Source organism: Orbicella franksi, chromosome 5, assembly GCF_964199315.1.
Source record: "Orbicella franksi chromosome 5, jaOrbFran1.1, whole genome shotgun sequence".
Lineage (NCBI taxonomy): Eukaryota > Metazoa > Cnidaria > Anthozoa > Scleractinia > Merulinidae > Orbicella > Orbicella franksi.
The window spans coordinates 10,219,212-10,241,965 of record NC_138149.1 but is presented as its reverse complement, the minus strand read 5'-3'; the positions used below and the strand labels follow the sequence as shown (position 1 = coordinate 10,241,965).

General features: G+C 39.0%; 2 protein-coding genes across 2 annotated transcripts; both read right to left on the bottom strand.

Annotated features, from left to right (window-relative positions):
• Positions 1 to 2,528: 2,528 nt before the first annotated feature.
• LOC145488502 (potassium channel subfamily K member 15-like) lies at positions 2,529 to 4,170 on the bottom strand. The gene is made up of 2 exons (XM_081467382.1): positions 3,625 to 4,170; positions 2,529 to 3,248 (listed from the first exon to the last, which is right to left on the bottom strand). The coding sequence occupies exons 1-2, from the start codon at positions 3,920 to 3,922 to the stop codon at positions 2,629 to 2,631; spliced, it is 918 nt and encodes a 305-aa protein (XP_081323508.1). The 5' UTR covers positions 3,923 to 4,170; the 3' UTR covers positions 2,529 to 2,628.
• Positions 4,171 to 14,255: 10,085 nt separating this feature from the next.
• Positions 14,256 to 22,754, bottom strand: LOC145487396 (glutamate receptor ionotropic, NMDA 1-like). Its single transcript, XM_081466159.1, has 5 exons — positions 20,997 to 22,754; positions 18,884 to 19,470; positions 17,183 to 18,164; positions 16,797 to 16,960; positions 14,256 to 15,862 (listed from the first exon to the last, which is right to left on the bottom strand). Exons 1-5 carry the CDS (start codon positions 21,387 to 21,389, stop codon positions 15,418 to 15,420), a joined length of 2,571 nt encoding a protein of 856 aa, XP_081322285.1. The 5' UTR covers positions 21,390 to 22,754; the 3' UTR covers positions 14,256 to 15,417.

Below are 22,754 nucleotides of genomic sequence, written 5' to 3'. Positions count from 1 at the left end.
TCGGAGTTGGCTTAGCAGGCCAATCCTTGCGTAGAATTTGCGAGGACAGTGAGGGCACGGGCGGACGGGCGGGCGGTGGGCGAGGGGCTGCAAGGCCGCGTTTTTGTACTGCACGTTTCTCATCGGCTTTCCGCCTCCATTCCGCTGCAAACATGGCAGTCCCGGTGGAAATGGACTGTCGCCAGCCGGAAAGTAGCTTTGAGCTGATCTTTGTAGGGGAGGAAAGCATCGCTCATCCTGGCGACGTGACCAGACCAGCAGAGGCGATGTTTCACCATCATGGACTCAATACTAACAGCGTTGGCTTGCTCCAGGAAGGAGGAGTTTGTGATGTAGTCGTTCCGTTTGATGTTGAGGATGGAGCGGAGCTTTCGTTGGTGGAATTGCTAGAGCTTCTTAATGTCCTTCTGGAGCAGTGTCTCCAGGCCTCGCAGCCGTAGAGCGGAGTGGAAATGACAACCACTTTGAAGACCATGAGTTTGGTGGTTCGGCTGAGGTCTTTGTTCTTGAAGACTCTTTTATAAAGTTTGCCAAATGCAGTGTGTGCAGCTCCGATTCGGTGGTCAACGTCTTTCTCGGCGGTGCAGTTAGATGACAGAATGTTTCCGAGGTATGGGAAGTGGTCAACCTGCTCGAGGTGGGTTTCACCAATGGAGATTTTGAAGACTGGAAGAGGAGTTTTTAGATCCGCCGTGTTGGGCGGTGAGGCCAAAAAGACTGTAGGTGTTGATAGATTGTTGGAAGTCATCAGTAGAATGGCAAGGAGCAGCATTGTCATCTGTGTACGCGTATGGGAGCTCTGTGATGGATCTGTTGCCAGTAAATCAATAGTAGAAATGAAAAGACCAAGAAGGATTGCGCGAACGGGAAAAGTATCCCATGCGAGGCGTAACCCAAAATCTAATGTGTGATGATCGGCTCAAGACTTGGTACTCAAAGTTGAAACAAATTTATATATCCTCTTTGATTTCACCGTGCACTGAAATAAAATGCATGGTAAGTGTTTTTGAATATAGCAATCCATTTACAAAAGTATATCCTTCGATAAGTCGTATATATTCATGGCCATCCAGATGTTTTAAGTCGACTTCTTTTCTAATTAAGCAAATATGTGCGTCGGGACCTTTAGTTTTGATGAAAATCTGGTTTGTCCTTGACGTGCAGTTAACTTTGGGAGTCAATTAAAAAGTGTATTCCCTTAGATAAAATATTCGTAACTTCCCCAGGAAAAAAAATTGATAATCCCTGATTTTTTGCCGTAGTCTTTTTTTAATTTAATTTTCCTTTTGTGTCTCGTGCAGTTTCACGAAAAACGTTGAAAACCCGTTCAAAACGAACTCAACCTGCCCAGAAAAACTTATGTTATGTAACGTACGTACATAGACAAAGATGTAGAAGGCTAGCTCCACGTAAATGTAAGATCTCTAGCCTCGCGTATGGAAATAATCATCTAGGTAGTAATTACGAGTCACTGAAATTCAGCACTTACTATCTCATTACAAGGTCTTGGGCTGAGTCAACAACAGCGAGCCAACTGGTCGAAAGTGACTTAAGTAGGCTCGATCAGTTTTGACATTTACGAGGTCATTCATGCAAGACTATTGATCTGACAATATCTGTGAGTAGCTCAAATTATCACACTTTTATATTACTTGACGTGATTGTCAGTCGATCTGTAGTCTTTTAAAATTCTCTCCGGCTTGAGAAGAACAAAACAACTTTTCTAAATTAAATGTAATTTTGAGACAGGATTACTGCATTTCATTGGCGGCTAGAGAATTTATTACTTATACAAGTGTTTTACTGGAAATAAGCCACTCGTAAAATTCATAAGAAACTATATCCAAGACTAAACTGGCGTGTTTTCCATATCCTAACTAGTAAAGATGTTGATGACTTCTTTGATGTCATGCGTGACCCTTTAGTTGTACTTAAATTGGTTGGTCTATGATCGAAACATCTTGGAATCTTCCTGAGAAGTCTTCGGAAATCGAATCTTCGATTATCTTTGAAAATCTTCAGGAATCTTCGGGTATCTTCGAAAAATGTTGGGAAAATGTTCGGAAACGATCGTGTGGCATTTGAACAAGTTTTGAAGAATCTTCGGAAATCTTCGGAAAATCATCAAAAACGCAGTCGTTATTGTTATGTTTATATCATGAACAAAATAATACATGGTTATTAGTAGACATGGAATCTCTATTCTCGTGTTCAACTTTGTATCGAGTTGACACTCGAAGAGAAATTCGTTATCTGCGATCGCCCATGTATTATTCTCTATGTGTTACACGAACTACAACAAATTGGATGATTTGTTAATTTGTCCTTCGTTACAGTGTACATTAATATTATTGGCATCAAATGGCTACTCGTGAGATTGGAAAATCGCTGCACTCTCAAATTTAAATAAACATTGATATTTTGAAGGAGGTTGGCATGCATATGATGGGTGTGAATTGGAAATACATCTATCAAAATGCGAGACCAAGAATCCAAGATTTGCACTGCGGCTGATGGAGTTAGTTTTGTTTCTTAATTGAGGTATTATTCTGAATAAGTCTTAACAAGTTGTTGTTTATAACTAATTGACTACAACTTATGAGTACAACCCTCTTTTCATCTCATTGTTCAGAAAGAAGCTGATCGGGATCTTGTGTTATGAATTGTCGAACTTGTGCAAACGATATTGACCAGTACAGTCTCCAATTGGTCTTTTACGCGTCTGGAACATTGCCGGCGAACCTGAGAATTAATTTTGAATTCTTCAAGGGCTTCCACAACTGAGTTAAGGACCCCGGAGACCACAGAGAGTGCTGTCATGCCAGGCAGAGCTGACGCAGAAATCACCAACCCAAGAGTTATCTTGGAATGTAGAGATTCCTTACATCGTAACAGAAAGCTCCAGTTGGGAACGTAGTCACCATACCCAATGGTGGACAGTGTGACAAACCATGAGTAAACACCTTCTCTAAAAGTCCAGCCCTCCAGGTAACTCTGTGTCAGTCCAAAAGCACATAAAGTCAAAACCATCAACGCAAAGATTAGGAAAAAGCTTTTTATTTTAACCCTTCGAGGTCTTCTCCTGTCAAGTACCCTTTTTTCCACCATGTAAACGAACTTGTTAACCAATTTAGAAACGACTTTTCCGAGTGTTTTCAGAGTCAGCATGGATATGGGAAGACCAACAAAGCAATATAGCACTGTGCAAATTTGGCCGAGTGGAGTTTCCGGAGTGATATGACCATAACCTGCATAGGGATACAACAACAAGAGAAACGATATCATTACCAGGCTGCGCCTTTCAACAACACGCGAACTCTGAAGTTCAAAACCTAACTAACCATTACGTTTTAGCTGCGTCAATCACAATCACCACGACGACCAGCCAACCAACCAAGCGAAATGAAACGAAATCTACCAATCACAAACGACAGATGTGACCTTTTGAATCCGCTTCTGAAGGCCCTTAGAGATGGTTGGAGGTAGCGAAACACGAAACCGCTGATTGAGCAGAGTTCGCGTGTGATTGACAGGCGCAGTAAATGGGGTACTGGAAACCAATACAAGGAGTCAGATATGATAGCATAGCATAACCTTGTCTTAAATTACATGTATGTAACTCACCGACTGTCGCTAGCGTTGTCATAGAAAAGCTAAGACCACTAAGAATGCTCCAGTCCGCTTTGCTTCCAACTCTAACAACTTCAAAAGCCTTCTGCATAAAACGTTTAAAATCGCTCTCGTTTATTGAAATGTTAAATTGCGCTGTAAAATTTTCTTGAAGCTCTCGAGAAAGCCTGAAATAAACCTCTCTATTTTTCTCAGGCTTCCTTTCAAGAAGGTAGAACATGCATCCGCCAAGAACTGCATAAATGTATAGTAGGAATGCTCTCCAAAGACTTTTCTGCAGAAGCTTCTTCATTTTATTTCTCTGCTTTTTGCTCGCACTTTTCTTGTAACCTGCAAAGGAAGGGGTGCCAACACTATCTCAATATTCGTATATTTTTTTTCTCGTGAAACCTGAAAGGGAAGGTGAACATCGCTTTTTAAATATTTGTATCCAAATTATCATGCAAAAACACATCATGCTACTTTTGATTAAAATATAATTTCCTAGTACGCGCGAAAGTTATTTCTTTATCCGTTTACCTTTTTAAAACCTTTTGAAAGTTGCTGCGGTCAGATTTCTTTAATTAAAAGGACTTGTAAAGTATTCCTGATTTGAAATCATGCGGTGAGACATTTATATTTTCTAGATTTCATTGTTTCCATTTCTCTAACCTCTAAACAATAACACTTGAGTTGCTCTGTAGAAGTTGTTGTAAATTGCAATAGACGGTTTTCGATATATTAAAATTCAGCTTGACAGTGAGTCTTAGAGGACACAAATAAAGGGAATAGAGGAAAACGTTGTTGTTATTCATCGTGGTAGATGCAATAATAAAGTCTATTATCGTTTTGTCTCACGATGTAGTGACTTGAGATGTAGATCGCGACGTTTCGACTGCTTACTGCTAGTCTTCTTCAGGCGATAAGGTCGACTGATTGCACAGTATCATTTATATCACAAAGGTCGGCTGTGATTGGTGCATTTTGATCCTCCTATTGTTGCATCGTTCCGGCGAGTAGCTGTTCCCTCAGTGGTCCGCTGTTGTACCGTTCTCCTGTTGTTGTGTTTTTTGATCGTGGGCATCCTCGCTTCAGGAATTTCAATTCCACTATCCCTGTTGATGTTATTAGGGTGAAGTCTTATGTGAATAACTTCCTTGACCCCAGAACGGTACAACAGCGGACCACTGAGGGAACAGCTACTCGCCGGAACAATGCAACAATAGGAAGATCAAAATGCACCAATCACAGCCGACCTTTGTGATATAAATAATACCGTGCAATCAGTCGACCTTATCGTCTGAAGAAGACTAGCAGTAAGCAGTCGAAACGTCGCGATCTACATCTCAAGTCACTACATCGTGAGACAAAACGATAACACACTTTATTAAAGGGAATTGAATGAAATTTTTATTAATTTTTTTGTTTATGTTCTCTAGGCTTCACTATCAAGCTGAATTTGAATATCTCGAAAGTGACCAATTATAATCAAATAATTTTCGGACATTTTTCTGCTTCTAAATGCACTGATTTCTTGCCTTTATCTTAAATGTTAATCACCCTTAAACGAATTATCTTTAACATTTCTTTCATTCGACCGTCTTTCGTCTCTCGTATTTTATGCTTCAAATGCAAACAAGATTTGCTATTTGACACTCGTACGTGGTGATTTGCATATTGTACGTGTTGATATAGTTTTCTCTTTTTATTTGTTCAAATTCATTTGGTTTGGTGGAGTGCTTATTGGCTACTTTCTTGAATTAAAGATTATTTTTTCGAGCAAATGATTGTTATTTTATGGGAGCCTACTTTTAGGCTTGGTTAAAGCTTTATATTGTAACACGAGTTAGCTCGCAACTAGTGCTTTCACTCACAATTAAGTAATAGAGGACTTTTTACATGTCTGCATAGCCTTATCTATCTTATCTATCTTTTTAAACCTGGCACAATATAAAGGTTACGTAACAAACCAACCTGCTCTTTTTTTCACCTTTATACCTTTATATGGTAAGACCACCGTTTATACAGTATTGGACGCGGGCGAAACTAATTAGAAAGCCACAATGACAACTTGATATGCAAGCGTGGTAAACGTTGAAATGACTGTGGGTTAAATTCAAGATGTTCTTTGCTCCTCAAAAACTTATGGAATATTCTATGTTAGTGTATACACACTCAGTGATCTTGGTGTTTCAAGCAATCTGATTGGTTTGCTATCTCTGGCTAATGAGAATTATTCACTCCCTGCCGGGTGAATAATGGGCGATTCAAACAAACATGAAGTGGAAGGCGTAGACTCGCCTTTCGACAGTGTTTCTGAATCGAAAATCCTCAGAATACAAGAAGATGCTGTACCAGAAAATACGAAGAAGGCTACGAAATTTGGCATGAAAGTTTTCAAGGATAAAAAAAGACTAAAAACAAACCCGATCGCCAGGTAGCTCGTTATCCGGCATTAACAGAAATAAATACCTCAGGTCTCATTGGCAGAAGCATCAAGTGCTATTCAACGAAGCACATGCACGTGCAAGTACGCAGTGAATATCTGGTTTTCACCACAGTCCTGCTCACACCGTATAATTTCAGGTTGATCCTTCGCCAACTGCTCTTCCAATTTTCATTTCAAGTGCAAATGAAAACTGTGATTAAACATTAAAATTGTTTTGTAAGCAGAATTTTGATTTAGATTGTTGATTTGGACGGTGTTAAAAGTACATTTTTGCTAGATTGTGATGAGGATTTGAAGATGTTGTAGAGAGTTTCGCGCATGCTACTTGCCGCCTGCACCTTTTTTTTAAGCAAGAATTGAGATCAATTAAATCGGCTTTTAATGGTTTCTTTTTTCTCTGTTTTTTAGATCACTTCGCGTGTGTATATCTATTTTTTGAAATTGAGGTGAATAGTGAGAGGAAATTCACTGAGCCGTGAACTTCATTTCCAAGAATAATTGTTAGATATTACAATAATATGACAATATACCGTTTGAAATGTTAATGTCGGTAATAAGTTAGAACGAAGGCATCAGTCACAGTTCGTCGATGTGGTTTGGATACATTCATATTCTACACTGCATCGCCGGGATTTTGAAATGAAACAATTGTACTTTCAACTTATCCTCCAAAACAAAATAGAAGATAAACATGTTCGGCAGATAAGTCCCAACCTTAAGATGGCCGTTATGTGATATTATGGCGATTACGACAAACTACGAGTCAAAATAATTAGCAAGGTCGTCATCTAACGCTTTTCTCGCGGCATTTTTGGTAGTTCTTTGACAGTTGTAGTTAATAACAATATAGCAACTACATATATATTTTTGCTGATGAACTATTTCGGTATAAACTTATAGAGATTCAGCACTTACCATTTCTTTACTGCATGCAGTTCTTTAGCGGAACCAACAACCAACTGGTTTAGTAAACTCGATCGCTCGTTGCATTTACAGGTCAACTAAGCGAAACTATCATCTGTGAAGTGATAGCTTAAATACTGATCCACGTTAAAAAGTATATCAAATTACATTATCATTTTACCTGCGGTTTGTATTCAAATTTTGTCAGACTAAAAATGTGAAACGAACAAACAAATTTAGTAAGTGACATTACTGTTTTAATTTGAAAAATAGCGGCGTTCGATCAAAATCAAAGTTTCGTTTACTTTTTTTTTTCTTTTCATGCAAAAAGATAATATAAAAAGCAATGCAGCAAGACAGAACGAAAAAAGGAAAAGATAACGATCCTTATTAAAAAGTCTGTGATAGACTCTTTAGATTTTGGAATAATTATGGTTTCTTTAGTCTCTGAAAGAACAGCTGGCTACAATGGGCGCTTTTAAACTAGAACTTTACAACGACCTAAAAGGTAAATGTTTGCAGCTGCTAAGGTTTCTCTCTGCCAAAGACCAGGGTGTGAAACCAAATTGTGCATGATACTCATTACAGACGGCACACTGAAAGGATTTAAAATGGACTTTAGCAACGAAAACCCATTTATTATATTGTCTTAGCTCTGTGCGAAGGAAGTCAAGAAACATTAGAGCGAGACTTTCACCTGGCCGCGTTATATGGAACATTCATATTCAATTAAGTTCAGGAAAAAATATATCACGGCCCTTTTTATGCTGAAAATAGAGTAAACAAACAATTTTAACTTACGAACACAAATAAATCTGAAAAGCCCCACGCACACAGTGCAACACTTTCAAAGGAAATTAAAACAAGTGATTTTTTTCCTTTTTTTAACTTTGCAATCAATCGTATTATGGGAGGGTTCACGGCCGCCAAAGTTATTGCTTTTTTTCAGACACATTCAAATTTGGTACATCTATACAAATTATGCAAATTATTAAGTAAACATATATTGTATACCAGACAACCACGATTACGCGTTCAAGAGACCATTTTCGAGCTATCTTGTGTCTCTGTGTCAAAACGAAGCCTCGTGCAAAACTTTCATATGAAAATGAGCTGAGTTTGCATGAAAATGAACTTGTGGGCGGAAATCATTTTCACATGAATGATTTCCCACGAAGACGCGTTTTGGCACAGAGGCAAAAGACATCTCGGAAATTTGCCTATTGTTCATTTTGATCGACGTGCTACACGACTGCTCGCAGCTCAAGCAAAGCTAAATGCTGGTTCTCATTACTGGTTTCCAACTGGAAATAACAATTTGTCTCCCCTTTTAACTCTCTCACAGGAAGAGCACGTTATGCGAGATTTACACTTTCAGGCAACTCACTCGCAAATTTCCAAAAATTTCGCTTTTTACAATTGGAATGTTTTCTTCGGTTAGACTTATTCAAACAGTTTTTATTCAATTTTTCACGTATTGTCTAATGCTTAGACTTGTTTGTCAATCGAATTATGTGCCGCCGATTTGTATAATTTTAAACGTTTAGAAAAAAAATTATCACCTCCACTCACTGTTTTGACCATTTTTTTTTTTCGTTCAATGTATAATAAAACAATTATTAGATTCGGTTTTTGTGATATCCAGAGTAATCAAGGGCTCGGTAAGGGTTATCAGCCTCAGACATCAGCCTCAGGCTTCGGCTTCGCCTTATAACCCCCACTTCGACCTTGATTATTCTGGATATCACAAAAACCTCATCCGATAATTGTTTAAAATATTTCTCCAACAACCGTCACAAACGTGTTTGCATGCTCTCATCTAAATACACCTACCGGCCAATGAAATCGCGCGTACTATCTAATAACTATTTTATAAACCGAGTACATTAACTGGATGGTGTTAATGTTATTGAGCGATAGATCAACATGAAAAATGTTAAAACATTTTTCATGTTGATCTATTTTGGTTATCCATCACTTCCCAGTAATCATGCCAAAATATTTTCTTTCTAAACCTGGCAGAAAATAACTGTTATGTAACTACCAAGCAGCTCTTTCAAAACCGAAATATGGTAAGGACATCGTTGATTCAGTCTTAAACGCGACCGAAACCATAGAAAGCCACACAAGGCGTCGGTTGAATTCAAGAAGTTCTTTCCTGCCTCAATGGCTCATAGAACATTCTGTAATATTACAATAGTATTTTAATATTGCGTTTGAACTGTTGATGTAATAAGTTAAATGCATTAACTAGAATGAAGGCGTAATGGTTTGTCGATGTGGTTTGGGTTAATTCATTCCGTCTTGTGATATTCTACACTGCATCGCCGGGACTTTGATATGAACAAAAGAGAAGATGTAATATTTGCCAAACTCATTAATAATTCATCAAGTCTAAACAAGGGAAATCATGACCGAGACGGTGTTTGGATATCTGATCTTAATTAGCATAGATTTTAACGATTTTTTTCTTCATTTTCTCCTTAGTTTTAGTTTCGATTGAGGAGATATATCAAACACTCAAGACAGTGTTTGATCACATTTCCAAACCACCTCGAAGTTCGTCAAAACTACTCCGCTTCGCGTCGTATTTTCAACTCTCTTTTCGGTGTTTGCAAATGTGGTCAAATACGGTATTTGGTGTATTACATCAAACACTCGAGACAGTCTTTCATCGGGATATCCAAACACCAAGAAGACAGTTGAAAACACGACGCGCGGCGGAGTATTTTTGACGAAATTCGAGGTGTTTGGATGGCCGATGAAACACTGTCTCGAGTGTTTGATTTATCTTCTCAAACGAAACAAAAACCAAGGAGTACACGGAGAAGAAAAATCGTTAAAATCTGTTAAAGGAGCTCAGTCACGATTTGCGCATATTGAAAAGTTTAGCCTCGATTTTTCAAATTCGTCGTTTGTAATCCGTGTCAATCTTCTCCATCCTTAGCCATCCTTGTTCTTTTATGGTTTATCATTATCTCTGGTGTTTTTCTATGTTATTAAACTGTTATTTTCAGGTTTCCTACCATTTAAAGGTAATTTTGTATACGGCCAAAATAACTCAAATTACCGTGAGTGAGCTCCTTTAAGACCGGGTGTACAAACCTCCTTCACGGTTGTGATTTTCTTTGTTTTAACTTGATGGATTATTGATGAGTTTGAGAAAAATATATTCGGGAGAAGAGTCCCGACGTTAAAATGACCGTAATGTGATGTCATGGTGAACACGATAAACTACGAGTCAAAATAATCAACAGGGTCATCATCTAATGCCTTTCTGGCATTGAAAATAGCGACATATTTCGCTGTTTTAGTCGATGAGAACATGGCAAATATATATCTGCAACTTAAATATTTAGGCACAAACATTTTGAAATTCAGCACTTACCATTTCCTTACGACATGCAGTTCTTTAGTAGCATCCAACAACGAGGAACTCGAACGCTCCGGTCAGTTATGCGAGACTATCATCTGTGAACTGATAGCTCCAAAATTGATCCACTTTACCGAGTGTATATCACACTACATTATCATTTTACCTGCGGTTTGCATTCAAATTTTGTGCGGCTTAAAGTGTGAAACGAGATAACAAACTTATTGGTAAGTTACTGTCTTAATTCCAAAAAACAGCGCCGTTCAATTGTAGTAAATAGAGGAATGAGGAAGGAAGCCTGACAAAGTTCTTTTTTGAATGTTTTTGATGGCTAACAACAGCAATTGCTGTAATCTTTGTAGCCAATGGAAATATTTTAATTTTTACAATTTTATCATGTGCATAAGCTAACATAGGATCTGTCAAACTCATTATGCTTTTATCATTTTCCTGTAAATATTCAAATTTTATAAGTACCGTATGCAAATTAGTGTTGCTATTTTACTAGTGTCCCTAATTAGTCTGTCGAAGCTAATCACATTGACACTCAAATAAAGGTTTTACTTACTTACTTACTGGCTATTTCGGGGGTTAGCCCCGCACAAAACCTGGCAAAATACAAAAGCTGGCTATATGTGTTCATACAACTAACCAATAGAAGCATTGCCATCATGTAATTCATGCATAGTCCACGAGCATAAATTAAACCAAAAGATGTGTAGTCTTGTTTGTTTGCATCTTTGATGTTTACCGGCCTTCTCAACCATTTCCTCCTATTAACTATGATTAGATCTAATTCGAATTTTCGCTAACTTTCCTTCCCAGACAAGAAAATAATGTTATTAAGCAATACAGCAAGATGCAAATGATACAGCAAAAAATTACGATTCTTACTGTAAATGATCGTAAATACGGTGATAGTTTATGGAGATTCTGAAGTAATCATGATTTCTTTAGTCTCTGGGGGAACTGCCGATTACAATGGGCAACTTAAAACGAGACTCCCGAGTAAAAGTTTGCAGCTACTCATGATCTGTAGTTCCACACAGCTAAAAGAAAAACTATTGTGTGAAGTCAAACCAACGCCAAATATATATTACAGTCGGTACACTGAAAGGGTTTAAATTAAAAGTAGACTTCAGCAATAAAAATCCATTTATTTCATTGTCGTAGGTTTTTTCGCGTTGCAGGAATTCAAGAAACACATTAGAGCGAGACTGTCACCTGGCCGCGTTATGGAACATGAATAATTAATTAAGTTCAGGAAAAATATATATCACGGCCCTTTTTTTATGCTCCTTTCACAGAAGAAGGAAAAGAAAGAGTAAGGCCTAGTTCATACTAGCGACATAATGACATAGCGACACAACTGCATCAAAAGCTTGTTTCGGTAATGTAAACATCGACATAAAGACTTAAGGAAAATATCTAGTTGTTTTTTTAGTTTTTGTTTTTGTTTTTTCCCTTATGTCGTTATGTTCATGGTGTTCTGCTGCCATTATGTCAAGATGTTCACACTGCAAAAATGTGTCGATATGTTATGTAGCTAGAATGATCTAGGCCAAACCGAACAAGTTTACGTATAATAAAAAAAAATAATAAACTTGGGAAAAAAAAAACACAGACACACACAGACACACGTTCACCGCGGAGCACTCTCAATGGAAAGTAAAACTAGTGATTTTTCTTCCCAACCTAGCTATCGTATTGGAGGAGGGTTCACGTCCGTCAAAGTTATTGCTTTTAATCCCAGTAAACTCAATTTTTGCATAGCTGTACAAATTAAATTGTTAACATACATTGTATAACGTGCAATTGTTTATTTGGATTCAAAAGCTGCTCGACTTTTCGCAACTCAAGCCCAGGTAAAAACTGGTTCTCATTGCTCGTTTCCATTTGATCACTACCGTTGCTGGGATCGTTACAGAAAAAGTTAAGGGATCCTTACGTCAATATGGTTTCCATAGGAACGCTACGATCGCTGCAATCGTCGCGATAGAGCTACAAAAGTCATGAAGTTTGCGTCATAAATGGGCACAGTAACGTATCGTTAATCTGATTTCTTGTTAATTAGCGCAGTCCGAATTTTCTTATCTCTGTCCACGGTCACGGTAACAAGCGCGTGCGACGTGTGCGCGGAAAAGGTCAACAATTATATAAGTGGAAGTGAAGAATGATCATCGCAGTTAATTTTCCAATTTAAGCAATTGGAAAGAAGAAGCCTGAAAAAATCAGGGCTTCAACGGGATTCGAACCCGTGACCTCCGCGATACCGGTGCGATGCTCTACCAACTGAGCTATGAAGCCACACATTGGAAGCGAGGTCAATTAGTTGAGTTCATATCTTCCCGTGAGGAGTGAAATGATGTGAAGTTTATATGAAATAATTCATATATGAACTGCGGTTGTAGATGAAAGTGAAGAATGATCATCGCAGTTAATTTTCCAATTTAAGCAATTGGAAAGAAGAAGCCTGAAAAAATCAGGGCTTCAACGGGATTCGAACCCGTGACCTCCGCGATACCGGTGCGATGCTCTACCAACTGAGCTATGAAGCCACACATTGGGAGAGAGGTCAATTAGTTGAGTTCATATCTTCCCGTGAGGAGTGAAATGATGCGGAGGTCACGGGTTCGAATCCCGTTGAAGCCCTGATTTTTTCAGGCTTCTTCTTTCCAATTGCTTAAATTGGAAAATTAACTGCGATGATCATTCTTCACTTTCATCTACAACCGCAGTTCATATATGAATTATTTCATATAAACTTCACATCATTTCACTCCTCACGGGAAGATATGAACTCAACTAATTGACCTCGCTTCCAATGTGTGGCTTCATAGCTCAGTTGGTAGAGCATCGCACCGGTATCGCGGAGGTCACGGGTTCGAATCCCGTTGAAGCCCTGATTTTTTCAGGCTTCTTCTTTCCAATTGCTTAAATTGGAAAATTAACTGCGATGATCATTCTTCACTTTCATCTACAACCGCAGTTCATATATGAATTATTTCATATAAACTTCACATAATGATATAAGTGACTTGAGAGAGAGAGGAAAAAATAAATAGGTTATTTGCCAGCTATGCTCGGTCCGTACATTGAAAAACTGACCTCGGACTTGAAAATGCTGTCATCAGCCTGCGGGCTCGGGCAGCATTTTCAAGACCTCGGTCACAGTTTTTCACTATACGGACCTTGTTGTTGTCGTTGTTTTGTTGTTGTTGTTGTTGTTGTTGTTGTTAGTTTTTCTCGACGATTTTTTCTTTTTTTGTGCTCTCTTTACTTCCTTTCCGAAGCTGCCTGAGTTAGAAAAAACCTGGACAGACGCTATAGAACCGTGTTAATTCTTTTCTCACAAAGAAATAAACCAAAGCACATATATTATTTTATGTATTCATTTACGGTTATTTCTCATTATAACAAACTTTTCTTAAGTTTGATGACATAAGCTTTATCTAACATTGTTATCATTTCCCACAACTAACTAGCAGTTAATTAATCTTTCCTTTTTTTGCATACAGTGTCATGAATACTGCAATGTATGTAAGGCAATTTACAATAGAATTGTATGTATTTTTTTCTATTTATACAATCATTATTTCTAGTAATACTAGTAAAAAGGCTATCCGCCATGTCCCAAAACGGGACTGAGGCTAATAAGGCCCCGCAAAAGTTCGCAACATCTCCATTGCCAGCCAACATACCGACCGATATTTTTTAATAAGTAATTTAATCTTTTTAAATACCATCAGCCAATTCTTACACCAGCTATTACAAACTGAGACGGCACTAGCACATGAAACGAGAATTCTCCCTTCTCTGCCATTTTGCCTTTCCTTTCGGAAAACCCATACAGAGGTGTAAAGAAGATACAATTTTCCAATCCATCTGTCCAGTTTAAGATGAAAATTAGCCTTTCGGGTTACACTATATTGTTTTATTTGACTTAAAACAAGGTCTCTTTTGTTTTTCGTTCTCGGAAGAACTCTCAGAGTCAAATAAAACAGGCTAAACAAAGGAAATTTTAGCCAGCAAGGCTAGACATGTAAAACATCAAGCATGGCGTGTTGACCAGTGGGAACAGGCTAAACAAACGCAATTTTAGACAACAAGGTTAGACCTGTAAGATATTGAGCATGTCGTGTTGATCAATGCAGTGACAGATGACTCGTTATCGTTAAGCTTTTATGACGCCCCCCCCCCCCCCTCCGATGACATATACGGCTACATCTTTTTCTCTTTAATATGATGTTTATGATAATACACATAATAATACGATTACTGTGAAAATACAATGAATAGCAAATTACTCCCTAATTTCCACAGAGATTTCACCATTAATTTTTAGCTATACACTTGAAATTGCACTTTTTCCGCAGTACATCATCTAATATGACCTCCAAAGAGTTTTAAGGTAACTAAAAACGAAGAACCTAACTCATGGAATTACTTTGTTCATAGGTACGTGCAATCAAGGCTTAACTGAGGGAAAATAAACCTTTAACCCCTTAAAACAGAAATCACAAAAGGGGAACAGTTCGTGATTGCGTTGCGTGACAAAAACTTGTAATTTGTCTTTCATTGTATTAATACTAATTGAAAATCAATGGTATAACTCGTGTTCTGGTAGAGAGTTAAAAGGGGTACTGGACTTTTCTATTCCGTGTTCAGGACGGCTTCAGATTTACCCACTACTTTGACATGCATCTGACATTTTTCAGTATGAAAAGAATAATGCGCAGGGTTTTCAAACGGAGCTTGAAAATCCAGGACTCTGGCCTTACGAACACGCTTAACCAACACATCCACTGGGCTGCGGGGACAAAGCGACCGAGTGAGCGAAACAAGACCACCGATATAAGCTCTGACTTTGCACGCTGTCGATATTACTGTCCGTTACTATTATATCGAGCTGCTAATATACCTCTTGACAACACATACTGTTGTTATCAACTATAAACTGGCTGAAAACCCACAACTAAGTGGGTTCAGTTTCTCCTTTGAGTGCTCTATGGAAACCTGTTCAATCCACTCCATTCTCAGGTCACGAAGACATTATTTTAAGCAGCTCGTCAAGACTTCTGTCTCACACCAGCGTTTCTGTTTGCGCAAATCTGCATCTTGGGTCTTCTTCCTCGATGTGCTCGTTTTCATCGGATTTCCACCGTTCTCTGTGGTACAGCGAAAGGAATGTTCTATGGCACATTGTGCCCAGTATACAAGCAATCATTGCAATTGTTAACTGTAGAAAAAGTCCACTGAGATCTTCCACCTTCAATTGAGCCGGAGGAGTTTCTCTCTTGCAGGAATACTTTGAAACCCAAAACTTCTGAATATAGTCTGTAAGCCCTTTGGCTTTTATATTTTGAAGAGCCTCTGAAAGTGGTATAAACAGAGGATGGCCTTTCCTGACTGCAATTGATGCCCCGGACATTGCGAAAGGTTCGCCAACAACTTTGAGCTGACAGTAAGGATCAGTCATTGACTCGTATTCTAAACCGACGTGATCAGCGACAAAAACATCGAGCTTCCTGTTGAAGAAATCAAGCAAAGACTCATGCAGTGCATGTTTACATACAGTGTCTGTCGTAAACCCAAAAGTAAATTAACCACTCTGGCCAATCACAAATTAGACTGACAATCCATGAAACCAATCAATACTCAAAGCAAATACATGCATTTGACGCAAATGCGTGGAAAAACTGTGCGTGCGAGTCAAGATTAGTTTTGGTTTTTTTCGGATTGGATGATACTGTAGTCTGCGAACACGCACGGATTTCCGAGAAGCCGGAACTCCGTCTGTTTTCGCAGGCTTATGATTAGGTGGCAGGTGGCAGTACGTTTTTAAACCAATCGCTTAGCGACTGATCCACTTACCGTGGTAGGCAAGATCCTCTGACAAGACCTAACGAACTCTCTAATTAACAAGAAACTGTACCGACATTGCCTCACTTTACATAATTGAATTAGTGGAAAAAACAGAAGTATTCTGATGCTAAAATTGTAAATGTGATTTATTTGGCCAAGAAGCGCTCCTATGAACTCATTACGCATTCGTGCATTGCGATCGAATCAGAATTGATGGTGTTAATGGTGTCAGGAAACCAGAGGGGCCCGGAGAAACACCCTCGGAGGAAGGACGAGAACTAATTGCACGCCTTTATTCTACCTACAAAACCATAACTTGAACTAAGAGAAGTTCTTTTTTTAAGTTGGAGCCTTCAGTGAAAAACAAAACATGTTCAAACCATCAAACATTAATTCAACTAATTAAAGAAAGATATAAAACGTTTCCTTAAAGGCGGACAAAAAAATCAGGTTACTGATGACAAGAATGGCTTGTTGCATGGTTACTGTTCCTTTCTTTTTCCCCTACACTATTACAGAGAAAATACTTTTTTGTTGAAAGTTAAATAAATTGAATATCATTATTCTTCATCAAAAGACACAATGAGCTTGGCCTACCCTGTCCTGACTGCTTGCACTCCTTCTGAGAGGCTCTTGACGTTGTTATGTTTCATGTGGTACCAAACGTGACGAAAATACGCATTTTCGCTGTTTTTGAAATAGTCGGCCATGTAAGATCCCTCAATAGTTCCATAATTGAAGCCATCTGGAGGTCGCTCAATCTGGTGGAATGTAAAACGAGAGACGTTATCTGGTTAAGTTCACACTTTTTAAATACAATGTACTTGACTTGATTTTATCGATTAGTTTTGATGATTTTTATTTGTACAAGAAGGTATGGGAAGTTTCCGCCAAGACATTTCCTTCCGAAGCTGCTAAAAACGTAGAACATTTAGACTCTTTCGGGTGGTAATGTCAAATATAAACAGATCTAATTGTCATACCTTGAGATCGTAAATGTCCTCGACTGGAGTGGTCTTATCATCCACGATAAGAAACGCTGCCAAATTGGCTGAATAAAACGACACGAACACGAGCATTGCCATTCCAAAAGCAACCGAGGAGAGCCGAGCGCCGTTCGTTGTGGGTTTTGATTCGTCTGCAGGGCGGCCAAAAGCAAGAGCGAGGGCATAACATACAGCGTTGTCAAGTCCAAACGAAGAATTACGATGGAACAGCTTGTTCGATCCTCGGACGGGACTGATCTTCTCAATTCCCCAAAGAAAGAATATCATTACCCCTAGGCTCCCTAGCAGCGTGAGCCAGACTGGAGGAGTAAAGGGTCGTAGATAAGACAACCAGTAAATCTGGTTGTCCTCACGTTCGCTTTCCTTTACCAACAGGCGAATCCCAGAAGGCATGTACGGTTCAGTGAAATCAAGAACGGTGGCCCTTCGAGAACTTATGTACAAATCAAAACTTGCGTCTCCTCTGCCACTAAGGAGTTCCGACACCACCCCATTCCAAGTGTCGTTTGTGTCATCGTACACTCCATACTGGCCATCTAAGCTGAAGAGCAACTCAGGTATGAAAGGATACTCGTTCATCACACTCTGCAACACATCGATGACAAAACCATAACAGCAACGCTCAATGCTCTTCTTGCCGTCCGGAGTTTCTATCGTTTTAATGCACGGCTTCGAATTTGATTGGCACGGTTCGCCATTTATTTTTGGTTTTGACATCACATTCGGCGGATACTCGTTTAGCAGAATTTTAAGTCGAGGCAAGTTACCTGGATCCGTGATGAAAAGCTTGTTGTTAGACCAGTAGCCCAATTGGAAAATCTCAGATTGTATACCACCAATACGGCGTTCGCCAACGAACACCATCTGACAAACAACATAACCAAGGGGCACTCGGTCTCCATGGTTGTCAAACTTTACTGGTCCCGATGATCCATGGAAATTTACCTCGGACAACAGTCTGGTTAAAGAAAGGAGAATGACACGTTATTTAACGGGCGCCCTTCATTAAGTGACAAACTATGTAACAGGCTGGGGGGCTTTGTGTTCTATCTGTGAATTCCTCAACCAAAACATTTGAAACACGTGATCAACATTGATCTACGACGAGACAGAAAAACATTTCATGGAGTTGACTCCATGTTCTCCTTGTCTTAAGAGTTATCATTTTTAGAAACAAGTTACTACTTTTAGCTTAATTAATTAAGGACTTGGAACACAACTACCTTAATGCCAGGGTAATCTGCCGTTCTTCTGTCGGATACGTATAATTATTATTGCTTTCGATGTCACTTTCTCAAACTCATTCATAAATAACTAAGGTTTTATAACCGTGACGGTGTTTGAAAATCTGATCTTAATCAGCAAAGAGTTTTACGATCTGAGTTTTGTGTTTTCTCCTTGAGTTGGGAATGTATAGATAGATTCGAGACATTTCCAACACCTGGAAGTTCCTCAAAAGTACTCTGCTGCGTGTAGTATTTTCTACTCTTCTCTGCGGTGCGTGGAAATGTGGTAAAACTCGGTCTCTCGGTTTTATATATCAACTGAACAATGACACCAATTCTATAAAACACATAACACCCTGTTAGATATAGCGGTCGCAAGGTTACCCCTGAGCTGCATTTTGTTAAATAAACGACGTTAAGTAGAGCGTGTACACTGATTTAGAAGACTCACCTACGCATTTCGTCCATTTTAGGACACGTACCAAATTCGGGGTTACTTCTTCTCGCAAGAGCAAGACTTATTGATCGAACGGCATCGTCCACATAACCACTAACCGTAATTTCCTGAATCAATGTTGGTGTCAAAGTGTAAATCACATCTGGAAACGAGGTGTTAGTAAATGTCGTCACGTCCAAATCGGACACAAAAATCCACGAAGATGGAGAAATAGTTTCCCTGGCGTTGAAGATATCATTAGCCATTTTGAGATTGTTTGTTATAAGGAGAATGGCATGTGCATCTTTACCTAAACGATCGAAGCTGGAAGACATTTCATCAAACGAAACGTCCGGAGTATACAGCAACCAGTCTATCATTTCAAGATTCCATGGGCCAAGGCTTTCTTGGAGTAAATTTACAAGACGATTTGATTCGTGCACACCATCCGTAACGACGATGAATTTCTTCCAGTTCAAATTGTGGAAGAGCGCCAACAAAGCACTTAGCTGTGTCTGTGTGCTAGTTGTTCTGTTCACTGTGGCAACACGAACGGGGTCGTATTTGTAATTTATCTCTTCATTCGCGTAATCCAAAGAAAACTGTAAAGGGAAAAATACATTGGTGGTACAGATTAAAGGAAACCGAACAACGTTATATGTGGAGGCAGGGGCACCTAATAGCTAGGGCGCTGCTCTATTTTTCCAAGTAGCTTTTACTCAGTTGCTTATTATTTAATTTGTATTCTGTGCCAATGAGAACCCAGGACAGTGGCCACCAGCCCCTTAAAATCAGTGCCTTTACAGGTAGTTGACGAGTCAGGTATTAAACACAGATTAGCGTGACCGAGGAGACAAGCTAAGAAATAATTCAACACAAAATATATATCTACCAATTTTACAAATTTACGGCCAGGAATCCCAGCTAGTGGGAGGTTGACCAATTTTTCCTTCAGTATTAGCGTCGCTAAGGTACTTTAATCAGACAGCATGTTTATATCTACAAACGTTCACTGGAGTATTGGTCCGCAATGCACACGAAAATGTATATAGAAATTTAAGAGTGGAGTGCTAACATTGGAAACGCTGTCAATATTAATAGCAAATACAACGTTCCCAAAAATTTTGATTCAGTTTTGTCCAACGCTGTTCGACCTTTTTGCAACAAAGGCAGCATGTTCCTGCAGTGCAATTTGCTTGACGGAAGCACCAGTCAAAGCCTATCATTCGGTAATACTGCACATTTTACAATACCAGGCAAGGGATCGAAATTCTTCTTGCACTATAATGTAACTTGAGCATATCGTTGTTTAGTGTGTCGATTCTGCAACCAATTTGAACGTCTTCAATCGCAGTCATCTAAGGTTGATAATTTAGTTAAAGATGTCGACACTACTATACACAAAACAACGTATAACAAGCACGGCAATCCTATGGATTTCGGTCGCTTTTTGTATCGTTCTGGGTATAACTTTTCAAGAAGAGAATAAAGCAGTTATAAATTCACTCAATCTTCTCCACTGAAGTAATTTGCATTCAGACATGCAATTTCAGGCGGAAATGCTTATTCTGTTAAGTTGGGACTTCGTAAGTAAAGTATCCATGCACATTCTGCACTTCAGTATCCATCTTTTAAATGGCTGTTTACCCTGCCCAAATCATGGACTTTCGTTTTCGAGTATGAAGGATCGTTATTGAGAAAGTATTGATCGCTTCAGCGCGAACGGACATAAAATGTTCTCACATTTGTTGCACCATGATGTAATTACCGGTGTCGCTGTTCGTTGCGGAATCATGCAGGTTCTGTTAGGCATATCCTTTGTCTGCGAATGGTGGTGTCACCACTTAAAATTACACCAAACCGTCCTCGGTTTCCCTTATTTCGAACGCATTAAGGCTGATTTAGATTTGTCCCAATACAATGAAGTTTTCTTCCAGTGTGCTCGAGTGTATACCTTTCGAGACTAGTGGGAAACAAACACTGATGAAGGGATTACCGTCCGGAAAGTCTGACTATCTTAACGGCATTTACAGGATTTAAGCGCTCTAATTATACATATTTCTCAGCATTTTCTTTCATCTGCCGTTAACACTTTGGTATTGGTATTTTAAAAATGTGTTATACTAACCTCTTGTATAGCTGTTAGTATTTTCAATCCATGACCTATTGCAAGGTCGAGAACAATCCTTCCATTATCATCCTCAGCTGCGTATACCATAAAACAAGAACCACCCTGCAATGCTTCCTCAGCTAGGTCTATCAACTCAGAAACACTCGTGTCACTTTTTATAAGAAGCGGTGTCCTGTACGTTAAGATGGGAACACATTCTTCTTGACTCAAAGAGTTATGTCGCGATATGGCGTTCGTGAAACTCTCTACAGAAGACGTGTCGTCGAAATCGAACACTCCAATAAGATCTAGTGATTCCTTTTCTTGACTATTGCATTTGCTTTCAGAAAAAGCGTAGTTCACAGCCAGAATAACGAAAGCGCACAACGTTGTCCTTTGGGAAATGTTCATGTCTTTTCCTTGTTCCAAGACATCAACTTTAAATCCTACAATATGCTCCTGAAACTGATGCGTTTATACACATCGAACGGCAAGACTCCGGTTGACGTCCAGTGCTGTTTCTATGGAACACAAAGATTGAATGAGAAAAGTAGTAAAAATAGTTCTTGAATTCCCTGGGTTAAATATTCACAACAAAACCAATCTGCGGGTATCGAACAACCGTGGCATGTCAAATAAAAATCTACCAAGCTTTCAACTGGATGCAAGGAAATGCAAAAGGGCGGCCCTCATTTCTAGCAGGCTAAACCTTACCGGGTAAACTAACACACACTCCTCTGCCCGTCAGCACTTTTAACGGCATTTTTTTAGCGAAATGCGATCAAGAACTGTTGTATCCGTTTTTACAGGTGTATGTACGATACTAAATAATTAGGTTGTCTGTAAAAAACCACAGGACTGGTGGCAACTGCAAGACAGCTTATTAAGGAATAAGCAATTACATGGCCTTACTAAATGGTATCACTGATAAAAGAATCAGCTGCTAGAAGGCGTCTTAAAAATCCAGTTTGCATTGCAATTTTTTTTAACATCTGATGAAAAAACATCCAAACGGAAGACCGCGTCTATTTAATGGATGTGGTTTTTTAATTGTCCACGAGGTAACAAAAACACAATCACACTTTCAGGCTTACACAATCGTACTGCTTGAAGCTTGAGTTAGGACTTCGCATTTCGCTGTAAAATAGGGCATTAAAAGAACATAGTAATCTGCTACGGTATTCATTATCTTGTATCAATGAATCGAGCTGAGTATGCTGTTGGAAGTGAAAGCTGCTCTAGAGAGTTCGCAAAAGAAGTCGCAGGACTAACTGCATTCTAGTGTAAATTGGTAATTTGGCTTTCACCACGATCCCTTGTAGTGGTTTTCTGTCAAATTTTGTGACGTAAATCTTGGTAACGTGAAGCAAAAAACAACAACGCTAGGTTTGGTCAGCAAGCGACTCTGCACTTCTGAGTTGTCATGATAAATTTGTAAATTAGCAACCAGCAAGCAACCTTTTGATCGAAAACAATGGTATCTGACTTAATATTCTGGTATCATGTAACTTAATTTGTCGTTTAAGATCCGGATGAAAGAAAGATAGGCGAGAAAAAGTTCTGCTTCTCTTCAATTTGAGCTTTAACTGACATTGCATCAGGGTTGCATGAAGACATGCAGTAACAGCATGTGATTTCATTTGTCCAAGGAGCATCTTAAATAACTGTTTAAAATGAAATATCGCCATTTTCAACTCAAAAGGCCGATCAGGCGATAAGTTGGCAATCAAGGACAGATAGATATGGCCAAGGATCTATTGAACAATCGAGCCTTAC